The sequence below is a fragment of the Leptopilina heterotoma genome, unplaced genomic scaffold (genome assembly GCF_015476425.1).
Source record: "Leptopilina heterotoma isolate Lh14 unplaced genomic scaffold, ASM1547642v1 Lhet_81, whole genome shotgun sequence".
Classification (NCBI taxonomy): Eukaryota; Metazoa; Arthropoda; class Insecta; order Hymenoptera; family Figitidae; genus Leptopilina; species Leptopilina heterotoma.
In genome coordinates, this window is record NW_025111185.1 from 5,240,490 (window position 1) to 5,257,870 (window position 17,381).

A 17,381-nucleotide genomic window follows, 5' to 3' on the forward strand; every position below is an offset into this window, starting at 1 on the left:
TTATTTTGTATTTTTGAAAGTATTTCTGTATTTTTTGTACTTGCAATATAGTTTGCACTTTTATACAGTCATCTCTTCATAATTGAACTTTCCTGCGGTAAATTGAATTTTTTGTAAGAAGTTGATAATTTGAGTCTGTCGAAAAAATTTTGATACTAAAACATTCGTTAATGTTAATATTTTATTATATTTTAATATACGTATAATAAATTTTGAATCATGCGATTCTGTTTGAAATATTTTTTTAAAAATCTTTAGTTAATCATGAAATTGGATGATCCAAGTGAAACGTTTGCCATCTTGTCATATACTTTGAGTCAAGTTCTTCGATTATTTAGTTTAACATTGCCATGTCAACGTTTAATGGATAAGAGCATACAACTCTCACAAAATATGTAAATTATTTTCACAACAATTCTGCATTATTTCGCTTATTTATTTATGTAAAGTATAAAGAACTGTTTTAAATTTTCAGTTATGATAGCTACTGGTACAATTTAACTCCAAGTTCAAAAGATATGTTAAAAATAATAATGCTGAGATGCATAAAGCCTAGTACTTTCACAGCAGGAAAATTGTACGTTTTCTCCATGAGTAATTTCGGTTCGGCAAGTATAATTTACAACTCAATAAATATAGGCGTCAAAATAAATTAGATATAACTAATAAATTTAGTTCTAAATAATATGTATAGCGTGTATCAATTAATTAATAATAAACATTCATTGTGCTTTTTTAAAAATCTTTTCAAGGTGGTAAAAACATCGATTTCATATTTCACAGTTTTGCTATCATTACGTGAATAAAATAATATTTCAAGAGACATTTCTATTTATTCGTTGAATAGAAATTATATGTATAAATAATGTTTGGATAATTAAAGAATTTGCGTCAATTGTAAATTTTGACTAAACTGGTAAAAATCATGTAATACTATTGTACAGTAAATATTACGACACGTTCTGTCATTGAAAATGTTTGAGAGCCTTTAGTTTTCGAATAATTTTCAGCCATAACATATATTACACTCTGTAAAAGTGATTATACAATTTTTGTTTTGTATAACTTTTTTTTTATTACAGTACAAGTACTGAAATTACAAATTTTTTTTAAAAAGAAAAATGGTAGTTGTAAGTTTTGTATATGTATTTAGAAACTATAATGATTAAAAATTGATGGTGTAATCATCAAATTACCATGAAAATTAATATTATGTACTTTTATTCCTTCCCATGACTTGTTAGAATGACTTGGAATTTAAAGAACTTAACACTTTGATGAGTCCCAGCAAACACGTTATATAAGTATTCTATAACAGTGAGGTCACAGTGTTATAGAACATTTGTTCCTAACTAGTTATAGATCTGTGATATAACCTGATTGTAACAGAGTTCTAGAACATAGTTACAAGTTAGTTATAGAATAGTTCTGTATTATGCTTATGTCACAGTTCTATCACAATGTGATGTAAGAGTTACATAACTTTAATGTCACAAATTTTCTGTAACTGTTGTTCCAACCTTGTTCTATAACTGTGTAGGAACATTGTTGTGTAACTGGTCTAAACATATGTTGCAATGCAGTTCTGTAATATACAGTTTAACATTGTCCGAACAATGTTAAACTCTTCTAAAAACTTTGGTGTAGTTCATATAATTTTTAATATAATATAATATAATTCGTAATAATTTATAAAAAATACCTATATAGTAATTATTGACAACAAATTGCTTTCTTATTTCTTTTATACTACTATTAGTAGCATTTTTTACTCTATCTTTAAATTTTCTTCAGTTTTATTATTCTTCTAGTGACTATTTAAACAATATTATTATGTATAAAAGTCTCATAAATGTTTTAAAGGTGCATGTAATGTAATCGAGGGGGTATTTATTTGTGAATTAGCGTGTACGCTCCTCGCGTATTAGTCACGTAATAGAGTGTAATAGAGCATTATTACGTCAGTCTAATACCACATAATATAAAGGTAATATTCTGTAATAATCAGTAATACCCTGTAATAGTTCTGTAATACCCTATAATACTAGATAATACGCGTAATAGCAGAAAAATGTAGTGTATTAGAGTGTACACCATTTTAAACATTTTAACCATTTTAACCCCCTTGAATGTAATTATTCGTTAATTGTTTGACATTATTATTATTCGTAATAGCAAATTTTTTTGATAAATTAATTTGACAAAGAATTTTGTAAAATCTATTTATATTTAAATGAAAAATTATATAATATAAATTTGTTCTAAAAATTTAGAAATTTCATTAATTAAGCTTAAATTAATTGCTTTAATCTTTCATTTAAAAAGTAATTTTTAAGCCTTTCCTTATACTTGTAACTTTGAAAATTTACATTTTTCAATTAACATTATTAAATATAATGTATATTATACATAACATAATTATACTATTGTTGCAAATACAGTATCCTTTTTCAAGTTACAAAGCACATTTTCATAGTTCCTTCGTTATATATGTAAATTCTAAACTTCCTTTCATGAGCCTCCGTGGCGCAGTTGGTAGAGCGTTTGATTTCTAATCCACTCCTAGCTGCGTCTTGCGTTCGAGACCTCGTGATTGTAAATATTTAAATAAATATCAAAACAAATTTTCTTCGACATGTATAAACATTCCGGGTATGTATGACATGCGAGAACAGCGTGGAATATTTTTTTAATTTTAATTTAAATATTTTTTAATGACAGATATGAGTAACAGATATTTGTAACTGTTCTAGAACTGTGACAAGTATCTTCGTCACCATGTTACAGATCTGTTACTTAACTGTGACATCCCCCTGACTACGACATTTTGCGTACCCAGTGAGTCCCCTGTGAGTCACCAGTTACAGAACATGTTCTTCAATTATTTGTCACAGTTCTGTAACAGATCTGTAACAGTGTTTGCTGGGGTGAAACATAAGTTGACAAATATCTCAAAAAAATTAGTTTTCTTGATTAACTTTCTTTGTAAAATCTGCTATTAAAAGTAAAAACCTAATACTTACATTTTTCGTAAGGTCTCAGTTCGGTTAGTTTTTAAACAAATCGCGACCTCTGCAAATGCGCCTACACTGAAAGAATTTTGGGCAGGCTGCAGGCTTTACATGAGTGCCGCTAGAGCTCGCTGCCTCAAGCTCGCAGTTAACCTCAAAAAGGCGAGAATCTACTCCCGAAAGGTAAGCAGCAACTCCTCAGGGGCAGCTGCTCACCTTTCGGAAGTAGATGCTCGCTTTTTTGAGGTGAGCTGCGAGCCCTGTGCAAGGAGCACTAATTTCGGACATGAAAAGCCAGCAGCCTGCCTAAAATTCTTTCAGTATACTATATAGGTTTTTATTTTGGACAGCAAAAATGATGACGATCCTCTTTCTTCAAAGTTTAAATCTCGACTGACTGTGCTCAACAGGGAAAAATTGATTTTTCTGTTATTCTTGAAAGTCATTAATAAATTGCTTTCGCATTTAAAGCTTTTTATGGAATTAAAGATAATTTTTTATGACAAGATAGATTATATCTAAGAGTAAAGTATAGCTTTTGCTGAAGTACTAATTAATACCCAAGTAGCACGTAATATTGGGAACATTCCAGCAATATGCCACAACATTGAGACAATATTGGTAATGTTAAGGCAATGTTCCCAATATCGCTGTAATATTACGTGCTACTGGGGTATTAGATAGGAATATTTCACCTTTTCTTGGTATATAATAGAAAGCAGTACTTGATTCTACATTGAGAATAATTATCTTACGCGGTTTATACTATAATTAACGAACAGAGCAGTATAAAGAAAAGAGAATATGGAAAGTCTGAAAGGGAGTGCGCTTGTCATTTCATCACCAAACGTCGAAATGGAATCATACAATTCTTACATGAAAATCAGTAAATATTTTTTATGTGCCACAGGATTGTGGCCTAAGCAATCGAAATCCACTCACAGATTAATCTCTTTATTTTTATTGCTCAGCCTTATGAGTTTTCTAGTGACACAAGTAAATCTTTGCTTATTTCTACTATATCAAATAATTACCGCAATTGCAGCAAATTTTCTTAGTACACTTTTCATTGCGTGGTATGTTCCAAACAAGGCTGCTCAAGAAAATCTTAATTTAATACCAGTTTTTAATTCTGCACTTACTTTGCAACAAGCTCAAAAATCTAATTTAAATTCGGCAAAGTCTTAGGTACTGGCTTTAATAAACAATTGGGGCAATATGGACATTATAATAAATTGCCTTTCGCTCTGCTTTGCAAATATTCTCAGTATAAATTTTGTAGTAACCACTTCCATTCACAGAAGTAAGGTAGGAATTTACTTCATTTACTTCATTATTCAATCCTATCTTAACTCGCTTCTTAGTTTATTTTTATTTATTTATTATTTTAATGATCTCTTTTTTCATTACCCTCTACTCTGGTTCTTCTTTCTTCCTTACCCTTTTTTTTACAGAAAAAAATATTTTTTGCATAGGATTAATTTTATCGAAAATGAAACAAGATTGGTTGTTGTGTGAATCAAGTTCAGAGTTTGAGATTTTGCATAATAATGGAGTTCAATCAAGTAATCTAAATATTGCAAGAGTTGGTAAATAATGATACAAATCACAGCTCGAGGATGAAAGTAATTTCATATTTAGAGGAAAAGTCCTAGTTTTATGTTTGTATTTCAGTTTTCAGTTATGCGGCTATGGTTGAATTCATGTCCTATGCCACTTATTCCAATTTTTTTGGATGTAATAAAACCATTAAATGAAACACGACCAAGAAAGCAAATTCATGTTGCGGATTATTTGGTAGATACCACTGATGGTCAGTATTATGCAGCAATAGCAACACATCAGTGGCATGTTACAATTGTATTAACGACAGTCATCCTGACAGCTGATGGAATTTTTATAGTCTGCGTCTATCATGCTTGTTGCCAATTGGAAATATTAGGGTAAGAAATTACTTTTCTCTTTCACACTACATCATAAACCGGAAAAAATTGTTCTCAATTTTAGAGGATTCCTGTTTTTTTGCAGCATCCTCTAAAGTTATAACTAATCTAAACACTAAAGTATAATCATTTTTAATTGAGAGAATTTTCCTCTTTTATTTTTATTATTTATTTTAAACACTCCTAAGAGATTTGCAAAAAAACAAAAAACTCTTTACTCTATTACAAATTTGTTTCATTTCATTGTGATGAAAAATGCAAAAAAATTTCTCCTTTACAGATTCAAAATGAAGAACCTTATTGTGAAAATAGATTTAAAACTATCAGCCCATGATGAAAATAAATTATACAAAAAGAAATTATATTCTGCATTGAAAAACACAAATCAGTTTTAACGTAATTGAAGTAATTCTTACCATCTTAAATACACTCTAATATTAACAAATATATTCACATTATGCATTATTCTTTTTCAAGGTTTGTACATTTAATTAAAGATTGCTTTTCATTTTCATACTTTTTGAGTTTGGGAATAAGTATGATATCATTAAGTTTGACAGGACTTCAGGTAACAAGAAATTTATTTTTTTTTAAACTAAACCATTTCTATTATTAGAATATGATAAAGAGCGAAAAATTAGAGAAAAATTGAACGAAAATCTTTAGTTGATCATTTCATTGGATCATCCTCGTGATGTTTCGGAAATTTTATTGTTTTCTTTGACGCAAATTCTTCGTTTGTTTATGATAACATTGCCAAGTCAACGTCTGATTGATCAGAGTACTCAACTTTCACAAAATATATAAGTGCTCAAGAAATTTATATATATATATGAGGCATTTTACGTGAAATGTCCTAAGTTGAAATTTCAACTTCTTGAAAAAAATTGAAACTCGAGGAATTTGTTGTTCTATCAAGTAGAAATGTGACCCAAAAAATATTTTTGATTTTTTCGAAAAATTGGAGGGGGTAGAGGGGGGTCAATTTGACCAATTTTGCCAACATCGGCTACTTTGTGAATTTTTTCTGAACATACTTGTAATGGGAAAATTTTTTTAGAATATGTTTCTGAAAGGTTTTTTCGTCCTCTTTCCAATGGTGTATTTTATTTTTTAATATTTTAAAAATTTACCCTAATTTTTGATAATTTATATTTAATTTTCAATTTCCCAAAAATCGGTCCGTTTTTTTTTTAAATAAATTATTGCAAACGAAAGCTGAGGTTTTTTCCTATCGGCATGTAAATTTTCAGAATGCCCTTTTTTTTTGTTTTTGAGTTATTGAATTTCAAAGAATAAATTGCGGCGCGCAGCGTCCCGGGCGCCTCGTCTCACGCCGGTTGCCATGGGTTGCCACGCGGCTCAGTGCAACCGCGACGCAGCGCGCCGCAATTTATTCTTTGAAATTCAATAACTCAAAAACAAAAAAAAGGGCATTCTGAAAATTTACATGCCGATAGGAAAAAACCTCAGCTTTCGTTTGCAATAATTTATTTTAAAAAAAAACGGACCGATTTTTGGGTAATTGAAAATTAAATATAAATTATCAAAAATTAGGGTAAATTTTTAAAATATTAAAAAATAAAATACACTATTGGAAAGAGGACGAAAAAACCTTTCAGAAACATATTCTAAAAAATTTTTCCCATTACAAGTATGTTCAGAAAAAATTCACAAAGTAGCCGATGTTGGCAAAATTGGTCAAATTGACCCCCCTCTACCCCCTCCAATTTTTCGAAAAAATCAAAAATATTTTTTGGGTCACATTTCTACTTGATAGAACAACAAATTCCTCGAGTTTCAATTTTTTTCAAGAAGTTGAAATTTCAACTTAGGACATTTCACGTAAAATGCCTCATATATGAATTAAACAATTTAATCATCCAGAAAAGACTGAAAAATATCATTAATCAATGTTTTATATTTTTTTATTTGTTAATTGGGAATGAACTTTATAATTTTTACACTATTTTTGACTTCTGAAAACAGTTCTGATCAAGTGTTGAATATCTACGATTATTTAATATGTAACAATAAATTTTTATTTTATGTTTCTGAGTAGAGAAATGAGGAAAATAAAGCACAATTAGAAAATTGTAGAAATATTAAAAGCAAAATGTGCTCCAACGAAATAGTAATTTTAGTCATTTGCGGTTTATTTTAAGATTTTAAAATTAATTATTATTTAATTATTATTAATTATTTTAAAATTAAAAAAGGCCCAAATATAAGAAAATTTATCGATTAAATACTGAACTGAGATTTACTCTGGAAAACTATTTAAAGTGTACTAGTTAATAATTATTGTAATTTCTATTAATAAATAAAAAAAAACAATTAGTCCAAGATTTTTATTCTTTCAGTATACATTTTTAATGCACATTAAAATTAAATTAAATTCTTACTCTTGAGTATGAAATAAAGTAGTTTCAATAGAGGAAAACAATTTAAAAAAATCTGAATAAATTAAAAAATAGAAGTTCAATATAGTAGCACTTTCAGAAAAATCAAATCACTTATAAATAAAATGAAGAAAAGAAACTCGAGATTTAAATTAATAGAACGTTTATAGAAAACGTTGAATCGTTGAATACAGAATGATAAAGGACGGATTTAAGAACCCTTGAGATATTATAAAGGCAGCAATGACAAAACATGAGGAAACAGATGACGAATGTTTTTCATCTATTCACGGAGGCCAGGAAACGTGAAAGGAGCCCTGGCAGTCCAAAAGCGACAAAAGGGGAGCTGGAGAAGAAGAAATGAGGGGAAAGGATATTGGGACAACTGAGGTACCAAAAGCCCCAATGTCTTAGAACTGAACAGAAGACGAGAGGGTAAATAAAAATAATCCGAGACAAACTTCCTAAGGAGTCAAAAATAGGCGCACACACCGGAAAGTTTTGAAGCTAAAAAACAAGTTTCTTCATATATACCTTTCTCGAAATAATACATCATATTTTTTTCGGGAATTGATCTTTATTTCGAAAAGAAGCAAATCGGCCTAGGGTCCTTTTAATTCATGACTTTGGATGTTATTATTTATCATTAATATTTTTTTAAAATTAAATCTACATATGTAAATTTTTGATTTTTTAATATTTGTTTAGAGTTTTAATTATTTTTCAGACACGATGGACTTTGGTATAAAATGTCATCGAGAACACAGAAAATGTTAATCATGATAATAATGCGGTCGGCAATTCCCTGCACTTTTACTGCTGGAAAAATTTATACTTTTTCAATGGAAAATTTTTGTTCTGTTAGTAAAATGTTAATTATTTATATAATCTTGATACTGGCACCCAGTTAATTTTTCAAATCTTTGTATTGGTTCTTGATTTTTAACCAAAATTTTTTTTAATTAAGTGGGTGCCAGTTTCAGCAAATAAATTTGATTTTGAAAAGAATGAAATCAAATTGAGACAAAAAACTTTTTGTCTCAATTTTATATTCTTAGAAAAACTGTAAATAAGTGGTAAAAATTATTTTGTTTACAAAAAAGTTTACAATGTTTATGATTAGCGTGAAGGAAAGAGAATATTTCTGTAAGCAAATTCTTATATAAAGTTTTATATGAAACGAAGAGTTGTTCTTCGTGAATTTTTTTAATCATTGTTTTTAAACATTGTGAACTTCAACGACGTAAAAAAATTTATTGAATTCATGTTATATTCCAGATTATTAAAACATCCGTTTCTTACTTAACTGTTTTGGCATCAGTTCGAGCGTAAATAAAAAATTTCTATTTTGCATATATATACGGAAATCGAAAGACAGGAAGAGAAATTCTATATGAAAAATTATTCTATACATGTACTTTTATTGAGGAACAAATGGAAATTGTTAAAATCCGAAAATTTTTACTTTAGTATTTTTTTTTATTAAATTTTCACTGTAATAACAAAGTCTTAAAGCACTGAAAACGTAAACGTATTTTTTTAAAAATAAGCTTAAAATAAAAATTTGACACAATTACATGGGTTTTAAAATCATTTTTTCCAATCTTAAAATTCAGACAATGACTAACGTAAATTTAGCCGAAATCGGACTAAAGACACACTTTTTACAATGTTATTGCAATTTTGAAGAAATTTGAAAATATAATTTCTTTATTTAATTAAAGGTGTAAGGTTATATAGTTTCTTATCAAGTCAATTATTTATGAATATTTATATTGTCACAAAAGCTTTTTGATCAGATCGACGCTGATCATCCTCAGTGTTACTATTAAAATATGGCAAATTATTACGACAGTGACACAAAGGCTAGTTCGCCCACTATTTTACATAATATTTAAAATCCTTTCGTGCCGATGTTAACGGCACGAGGGCAGCCTCATGTTTTAATTTAAAATAAATAAAATAATTTTTATTTATAATTTCTTTATCAATAATTGTTGACTGTATTTGATTCAAAGTGATCTTTACTGTCCGATGGTTGAAAGACGACTAACAGTGAAATAGATTGATTTTACTCCTCTAGTGACCAATATACAATGTCTTGAATAGTAATTTGCATATATTAACTTTGTTGCACGAAATCGAAACAAGGTGATAATTAAAAGTTATTATCTTTAAACCTTGTTAAAGGAAAATATTCTTCAAATAAGGGAAAACTCTTGCTAAGCTTATTAAATATTCAAAAACAGCGTTAACGAACGGAATACTTTGAAATATTCTGTGTAAAATAATTATCTTATTCTGGTTATAATGGGTTAGTTCTTAATACTTTCTTGACTGGCAAAATGGAAACATATAAATCCTATTTGAAAGTAAATAAATATTTTTTATGCGTTATCGGATCTTGGCCTCAGCAAACGCAAATAAAAAAACTGTCAATTACTATTTTAATTTGGATCAGTCTTTTAATTTTTTTAGCCGCGCAGGTAGACTTCATTATGTTTTAAGTTTTTTCCTTTTCCTTTTTCCCTTAATAATTATTTTTTATGTTTCTTTTTTTGTTTATTTTATTTTTTCTGCTTATGAATTCCTTTCTATTTTTTGTTTCTTATTTTTCTTTTCTTATATCATTTAATTTTCTTGCTTTCTGTTTTGTGTTTTGCTTTTTACTTCTTATTTTTATAGACAAAAGTCGAGCATAAAAATTGTAGTGGAAAAACTACCAAAGAAATACTAATAATAAATTTTAAATTAAATTTTCAATAATGAACTATAGATTACAGCTTTAATAAAATTTAGAGATGATTTTGATATGATTGCTCAGACACTACCGCCTATATTTACAAATCTTGTCGGTATGGTTTGTCTACTGGCATCCTCTGTCAACAAAAAAAAGGTACATTTATTAGAAAAGCGATCATTTTTACATGTCTTTTGTAAAAATAAATAAATTATAAATTTTCATTAATTTTGTTAATGTTAGATAGCTTTGCTTTTGGCGAAAATGGAAAAACAATGGAAGGAATGGGCATCGCACCCTGTTGAATTTGAACTTGTACGTAAGAATGCCGACATTGGAAGAAAATTATCTATTATGTTTATAGGTACATCGTAAACATTATACTCAATATTCAACTATAAAGAAACATTTTTTTAATTATACAAACTTTCTTATAAATTTTTTCTGAAAACATTTTAGATTTTATTTTTGATAAAAAATTTTTTCATACAGTTTCTCAATAAATTATTAAATTAGTACATTTTTTAAAAATTAATTAATATTAAGTTAATATATTATTAAATTAATGAATCAAAAAATTATTATCTAGTGTATGCGTTTTTTTTTAATTTTGATTTTTTCAGTTGTGGTTTTTACAGTCATGGTGGAATATATTTCGGTGCCTCTTGTTCCCATAGTTTTGGATATCTTCCAGCCTTTAAACGAAACTAGGCCAAGAAGACTTATGATCGTCGCTGATTATTATGTAAACACGGACGATCATTATTTTTTGGTATCAGTGCATGCTATCTATTCATGCATTGCACACGTGACTGTTTTTTTGAGCATTGACGGAATTTTTATTGTTTTCGTCTATCATGCTTGTGGACAATTGGCAATTTTAGGGTAATAATTTTTACACCCCCTACACAGAAAAAAATAAAATCTCAAAGTGAGAATAGAGAATTCCGCTTAACAATTATTTTTTGTTTATATTTGAAAGGTTTTTAACAAAAAGACGAATTTTAATCTTCCTTCTTTGATTGAAATTATTCCTCTCAAATTGAAACTTTATAATAGAAAGAAGATTTTTAAGTTGTTTTTTTGTTTTTCTGAACTTCAAACTGTTTAAAAAGTGACATTTAATATAAATTATAAAAGAGGAAAATCCTCGACTTAATGAGAAAAGAAAAATTTAGTGCCCACATATAAGAGGAAAAAATGATGCAAAAGAAGAGGAATCGTCTAAAATTGAAAACATTTTTTTCGGTGTATATGATAAAATTACATAGACATATTAGAATAGACTGCGCAAGAGGATTGAAATTCAGCTTGTGAAATAGAAAGAGACATCAATGCGTTTGACCGAGACGGATAGAGCAGGAGAACCGATTGTCAGACTCTTTCTAGCGCACGGCATGCTTTGGAGTGAGGGAGAAAAAAGAGAGTTCTTACGCTCTATCCGTCTCTTTTTATACCACCGGCTTGCTCCTCTCATGGGAATCATGAAACTCGCGCAGTTTATTCTTATATGTCTATGTAAAATTATAACAAATAATTGAGGCTCCGGATCTTGAAAGGGCACACGCGCGAACACACGGGAAATAAGTTGGCCTCTGGAGACAAAATTTTGAAGTTGTTCAAAATTAATTTTAAATTATTGTTTCTTGTACAGAATTTCAAGGCAAAACTTTTTTTCTAATAAGAATTTTTTATATAATTTTTCTTTTTAACGTAAATTGAAAAAAACGTGATTTTTTGAGTTAAGAAATTTTAATGAATTTTTGACGTCAACTGGTGACTACTTCGTTAAATATTAATATTTTCAACAAAATTTACACGCAATATTCTTCAAACTATTCAAAAAGTGAAACAATATTTGGAAATTTAAAAAAAATGTATATCAAAGTAAATATAATTATTTAAATAATTTGGTCGGAAAAATGATTCTACTGGGTCAGTCCATTATATTTCACCTGAAGCCGTTGCGGCCTATATTTTTAAAAAAATCTCATATTTGTAAAAATGATGTTTAATATCCATAGAATTCATTTTTGAGAATTATTTCATAAAATTTCTTGAATTTAACTTAGAATTTTAATTTTTAAATTGAGTTGGACAGAAAAAAGGTTAGATTCACAGTTATGAAAATTTAATAGAAAAGCATGGAAATAATTTAGATAATAGAAATTTCTTGAATGATACACCGAAAAAAATCTCGATGGTATTATTAACTATGACCCTACCCAGGTAGAAATTGACGACCGGGATGGTACCGGCCCGGTACAAACGGCGGATTATAAGTGCCGGGCGGTACCGGCATAAGACCGCAATTTTCACCGTCTTGGTGGCAAATTGCCGGATGATAACTGCGGCAGGTATCCGGCATACGTACCGGGCCGGTACCGAATAATCCACCGGGGCGGTACTGGCCCGGTTATTGTTGGAAGGCATTTGGTGCCGGTTTATTACCGGCTGCACAACCGGCTAGGTACTGGTCCAGTACCGGCATAAATCTGTTCATTCCACCGGCGCAGTACCGGTAAATTGCCGGATGATAACTTCGGTAGGTATCCGGCAACCGTACCGGGCCGGCACTGATGAATATCTGACACAGTACCGGGCCGGCACTAAAAAACAACCGGTGTGGTACCGGGCCGGTTAAAAGAATTACATTTCAGTCTGATTAATTGTTTAATTATTATTATTATCAATGTTATTATTAATTTTAAATTGGAAACAGTAAATATATTAAATGCTGAAACAGAGAAACATAAACAATTATAGAAAAATCTGAAGACTCGAGGAATTGAACTCCGGACCCTGAGGCTGCAAAGTCAACACCACATCCGCTAACCTAAACCTGCATATGGAAAGCAAATGCAAAGTGAGCTTATAAAGACCAACCGACATTCCACCTGGCAGCAGTACCGGGCCGGCACTAATATTCAACCGGTGCGGTACCGGGCCAGTATTTGTATTTTCTAATTTATTTTAATTCAATTTAAATCATTAAAAATAAATAAATAAAAATAGTAATTATAAATAATAATAACCGCCCTATTCACCGGCTAAATACCAGGCCGGCACCAATAAGCAACCTACTCGGTATTAATATAATTGCCGGCACAACTAACTAATTAATTTATTATTAATAATTAAATTAATAAATTAATTAATAAATTAATTTTCAAATTTTTTTTCTTTTCTTTCATTCTTTTTCTGATAGTTTAACATTGGCAAACAACCGGGAGGACACTGGGTTAGTACTAATATTTTTGTCGGCAAAACTTCTGTGTCAGTAGAAAGCATTAAGTAAATTTTTGTGCTGGGCCGGTGCTGGGCCGGCACAAATATTATCACCGGAAAATCTCCTTCGGCGGTATAAAAACAGAAGTAAATTATAGTACCGGGCCGGTGATACGCCGGTGCTGGGCCAGTACAAATATTATCACCGGCAAATCTCCGTCGGCGGTATAAAACAGAGCGAAATGACAGTACCGGGCCGGTGATACGCCGGTGCTGGGCCGGTACAAATATTATCACCGGCAAATCTCCTTGCTCTCTAAATCTGAATCAGCGAAATTTCACTGATTCTCAGCGATAAGTATGCCACTATTTTAAAACAGCGTATATGCGCTAATTAATCAGTGAAGTTTCACTGATTATTTAGTGAAATTTCACTAATTCACAGCGCATATACGCTAATTGAAATAGTGGCATACTTATCGCTGATTCAGATTTAGAGAGTGGGCGGTATAAAAAAAGAAGTAAATTATAGTACCGGGCCGGTGCTGGGCCAGATATTTTTAATCAACCGGCCCGGTACACACTACCAGTACCGGTAGAAATCCACATTTACCACCGGGCCGGTACTGGGCCGGTATTTATTTGATATGCGGCCCGGTACTTTTTTGCCGGGCGCGGGCGTTCCGAGTTTCAAAGTGCGTATTGGTTAGGTTCAGGTGTTCGCTTCCCCCCTGCGTCAAATATTTATTTCATAAGTTTAAGTTAATTCCAAGGTATATAAATGCAAAGTAAAATATCAATATGTTTAATAAAATAATTAATTATTTTTTTTAATTATATTTACTTTCTCTTTTTTATTGGATAATAAGAATTTGATTGAGAATTTCAAATAATTATGATACACAGTATAAATCTAATATTATTATCCTAGTCAATTTGACTATTTTTTCCTGATTACATCGACTAATTTTCCTGGTGACTTTAACTATGCTTGAATTTTATTACTTTGACTAAGATTCTATAGTGGGTTCCTCTCGTAACTAGGAAACCCAGTCAATTCCTGGTATACGGGTCCTAGGCATTTTTTTCGGTGTATTTGTTAAAAATGAGCTAATTTACTTGTATAAATAGTAGAGGTGTGCAAAAAACTCAAAGCTCGAAGCTCGATCGGGTATTTTCAAGCTTTTCATTTTTAGACCCGATACATCGAGCCCGACTCGGGCTCGGCTCGAAAAAATTGCGGCCCGGCTCGGCTATTCGAGCTTTTTGCACACCTCTAATAATAATATTTAAGTTTGAACTTCTTTTCCATTCTATTAAATTTTGGTGATGGAGAGCGAGCTACTTCTCAGTTTAAATTTAGTTTAAAAAATCTGCTGAAAAAACTAATTTGTTGGTTAAAATGCTAGTAGATTTTTGCATAACTATTGAGATAGCAACTTCAGTGTTATAAAATTACCTGCATTTTAACCAACAAACTCGCTTTTGGAAGCAGACTTTTTAAACATGAATAAAACTACAAAGTAGCTCGTTCTCCATCACCAAAATTTAATAGAATGGAAAAGACGTTCAAACTTAAATATTAAGACAAAAATTGGATTTTTTAGTCTTGCACCTGAGAAGAAATAAGTGATTAAAATCACTGAAAATCATGAAACACTCAATATTAAAGGTAAAATTTTTGATATTTCTATATTATAAAATTGAAAAGTTAGCACATATTATGAAAGTACATTGAAAATACTTTACATTATGAAGTAATAAATTTTTTTAATATTTATAAACTTTTTAGAAAAATGTAATTAAAATGTAGTGACTTTTGACATTTCATAGTTAAGTTTTAAAATCAATTTTTATCTATTATTTTGAGTATGTTTACATAATAATCTATTTACCCGGTAAGAAGCGAGGAATAGAAAAAGATTAAATTTCCAGAAATATTCTGTTAAACGAGGATTTTTTAATCTTTCTGAATAGGCGAATTTCCAAAAAAACCCAATTCCTCTGTGAACAGCAAAATATTAGAAAAATTAATTCTTCTCTATTGCTCGTGTAAATTTCGTGGAAAAATATTAATATTTAACGAAGTAGTCACTAGTTGAAGTAAAAAATTAATTGAAATTTCTTAACTTAAAAAAATACGTTTTTTCAATTTACGTGAAAACGAAAAATTATATAAAAATTTTTGTTAGAAAAAAAGTTTCGCCTTGAAATTCTGTATAAGAAACAATAATTTAAAATTAATTTTGAACAACTTCAAAATTTTATCTTCAGGGGCCAACTTATTTGCCGTGTGTTCGCGCGTGTGTCCTTTTAACCCGTCAGCACTCGCGCTATAGAGAAAAAGTCTCACGCAACACTACTCAACCTATAGGGAACTCTTGGAGTGCGAGTGAGACACTAAAAAAGCGATAATGCTGACGGGTTAAGATCCGGAGCCTGAATTGAATTGAATAAATTAATAATTTTACAAATTTAAGATTAGTAAAATTAATACTTAGTACAGAAAACAATAATTTATTTATATCACCTTAAACTTATTTAATGAACAATGATATTAATTCTAACACACTTTGTAACACGTGGCTGTCCAGCGTCTCTCCTTGCACGTGGTCGCTAACCTTCTAATTCGTCCCTTATCTGCGTACGGCGCAAGGGCCGCATTCAGTGCTGCCCTCTATACTCTACATCTCTTCCTTTTTATAAATTTTCCTATTTTTTATTCTTTATTTTTCAATTACAGGTCTATATTCTTCCCTAACTTTTTTTTTGAATTATTGTTCTCCTGTACTGTTCACTCTTTCATCATTAGGGATTTTAACCATCACATTCTTAAATTTTTGAAAACGTATCAGTATCTATTCTAGAAGATTCCTCTGATTTGTGTTCAACAGGATTTATTTTAATCCCTAGTTGTACGCCTAAAGCTGTAGCAGTTAATTTTCCTAAAAGATCTTTCGTTCCATTTTTTATAACATAAAATGTTGCAACTTTTTCCTTGACATTAACTTTGATAACAGATTTAAATGATCCTAAAACTACTAGCGGACTTTTACTTCCATAAGCATAAAACGTTTTATTTGGTGATTTCACTATATCAAATACGTTTACTTTATTTGTTTTCATTGTCTGCCATGTTTTATCAGTTATTAAACTGCATTTGCATCCAGAATCAATTAGCAATTTTGTTTTCACGTCTCCAATCCAACAGTCGATAATAGTACCCACAAAGCACAGTATTTTTCTGAAAGTTTGCTGCAAGTTTTCCATGCAAAGTTCACAAGTTCGCATCCAAGTTTGCAGCAAACTTGCATACAAATAAACATGTCACCCTCTTGGTAAGTCTGCAATGAAAACTTGAGGAAAATTTGCAGCAAACTTTCTAAAACACCTAAAAAATTAAAAGAAATTTTTTTTTCAAATTGCATATATTTTTATGAATGATGCCTTCCCTGTAGGGAGGATGACTAAAATATAGTGCGCAGCTCTAGATGTCATAGTAAACTACTGCGCATACATTTAAGTTTTTGCTATTTGGCGCAAGTTTGCTGCAAACTTGCAGTGCAAACTTTCCAAGTGGGTGACATATTTATATTTATGCAAGTTTGCTGCAAACTTGCGAAATTTGCATGGAAAACATGCAGCAAACTTGCAGAAAATGTCTGTGCTTTGTGGGTATCGTCATCAACGTGGTCAATTTCTTCATCAATTTCTTCATCGTCCTTTTTATCGTCAGATTTTTGTCCCTTTTCGGTTAAATTGCCTTCCGTATTCTCTGATTTTCTTTTTGGAAATCTTTTTTTCGTCAGACAATGTTTCTGGAAGTGACCCCTATTGAAAATCCCCACATGGGAAACCACATGCGATCCTATGTCAAAAACCATGTAAAACCCTACTTCCATGAAGGAAACCACGTGGTTTACCATGTGGTTTCCCATGTCAAACCATATGGGAAATTGAGACAGGATTTTAGTTAGGAATAGACATAGGAAATTTGAACTGTTCATCTATGCATAAAACCATATCAAATCCCACATGTTTTTCCTAGTCAAATCCT

At 30.4% G+C, this 17,381-nt stretch overlaps 1 protein-coding gene across 1 annotated transcript in view; it reads left to right on the top strand.

The window, feature by feature from the left end:
* LOC122511328 overlaps nt 1-8,860 on the top strand; it is a 28,879-nt gene extending 20,019 nt beyond the window's left edge. Inside the window, exons 7-13 of the mRNA XM_043626487.1 lie at nt 259-395; nt 476-641; nt 4,686-4,954; nt 5,432-5,522; nt 5,621-5,753; nt 8,086-8,216; nt 8,635-8,860. Coding sequence (XP_043482422.1) covers nt 259-395; nt 476-641; nt 4,686-4,954; nt 5,432-5,522; nt 5,621-5,753; nt 8,086-8,216; nt 8,635-8,688 — 981 coding nt within the window. The 3' untranslated portion in view covers nt 8,689-8,860. The remainder of the gene's footprint in view (nt 1-258; nt 396-475; nt 642-4,685; nt 4,955-5,431; nt 5,523-5,620; nt 5,754-8,085; nt 8,217-8,634) is intronic.
* The last annotated feature ends 8,521 nt before the right edge of the window (nt 8,861-17,381 follow it).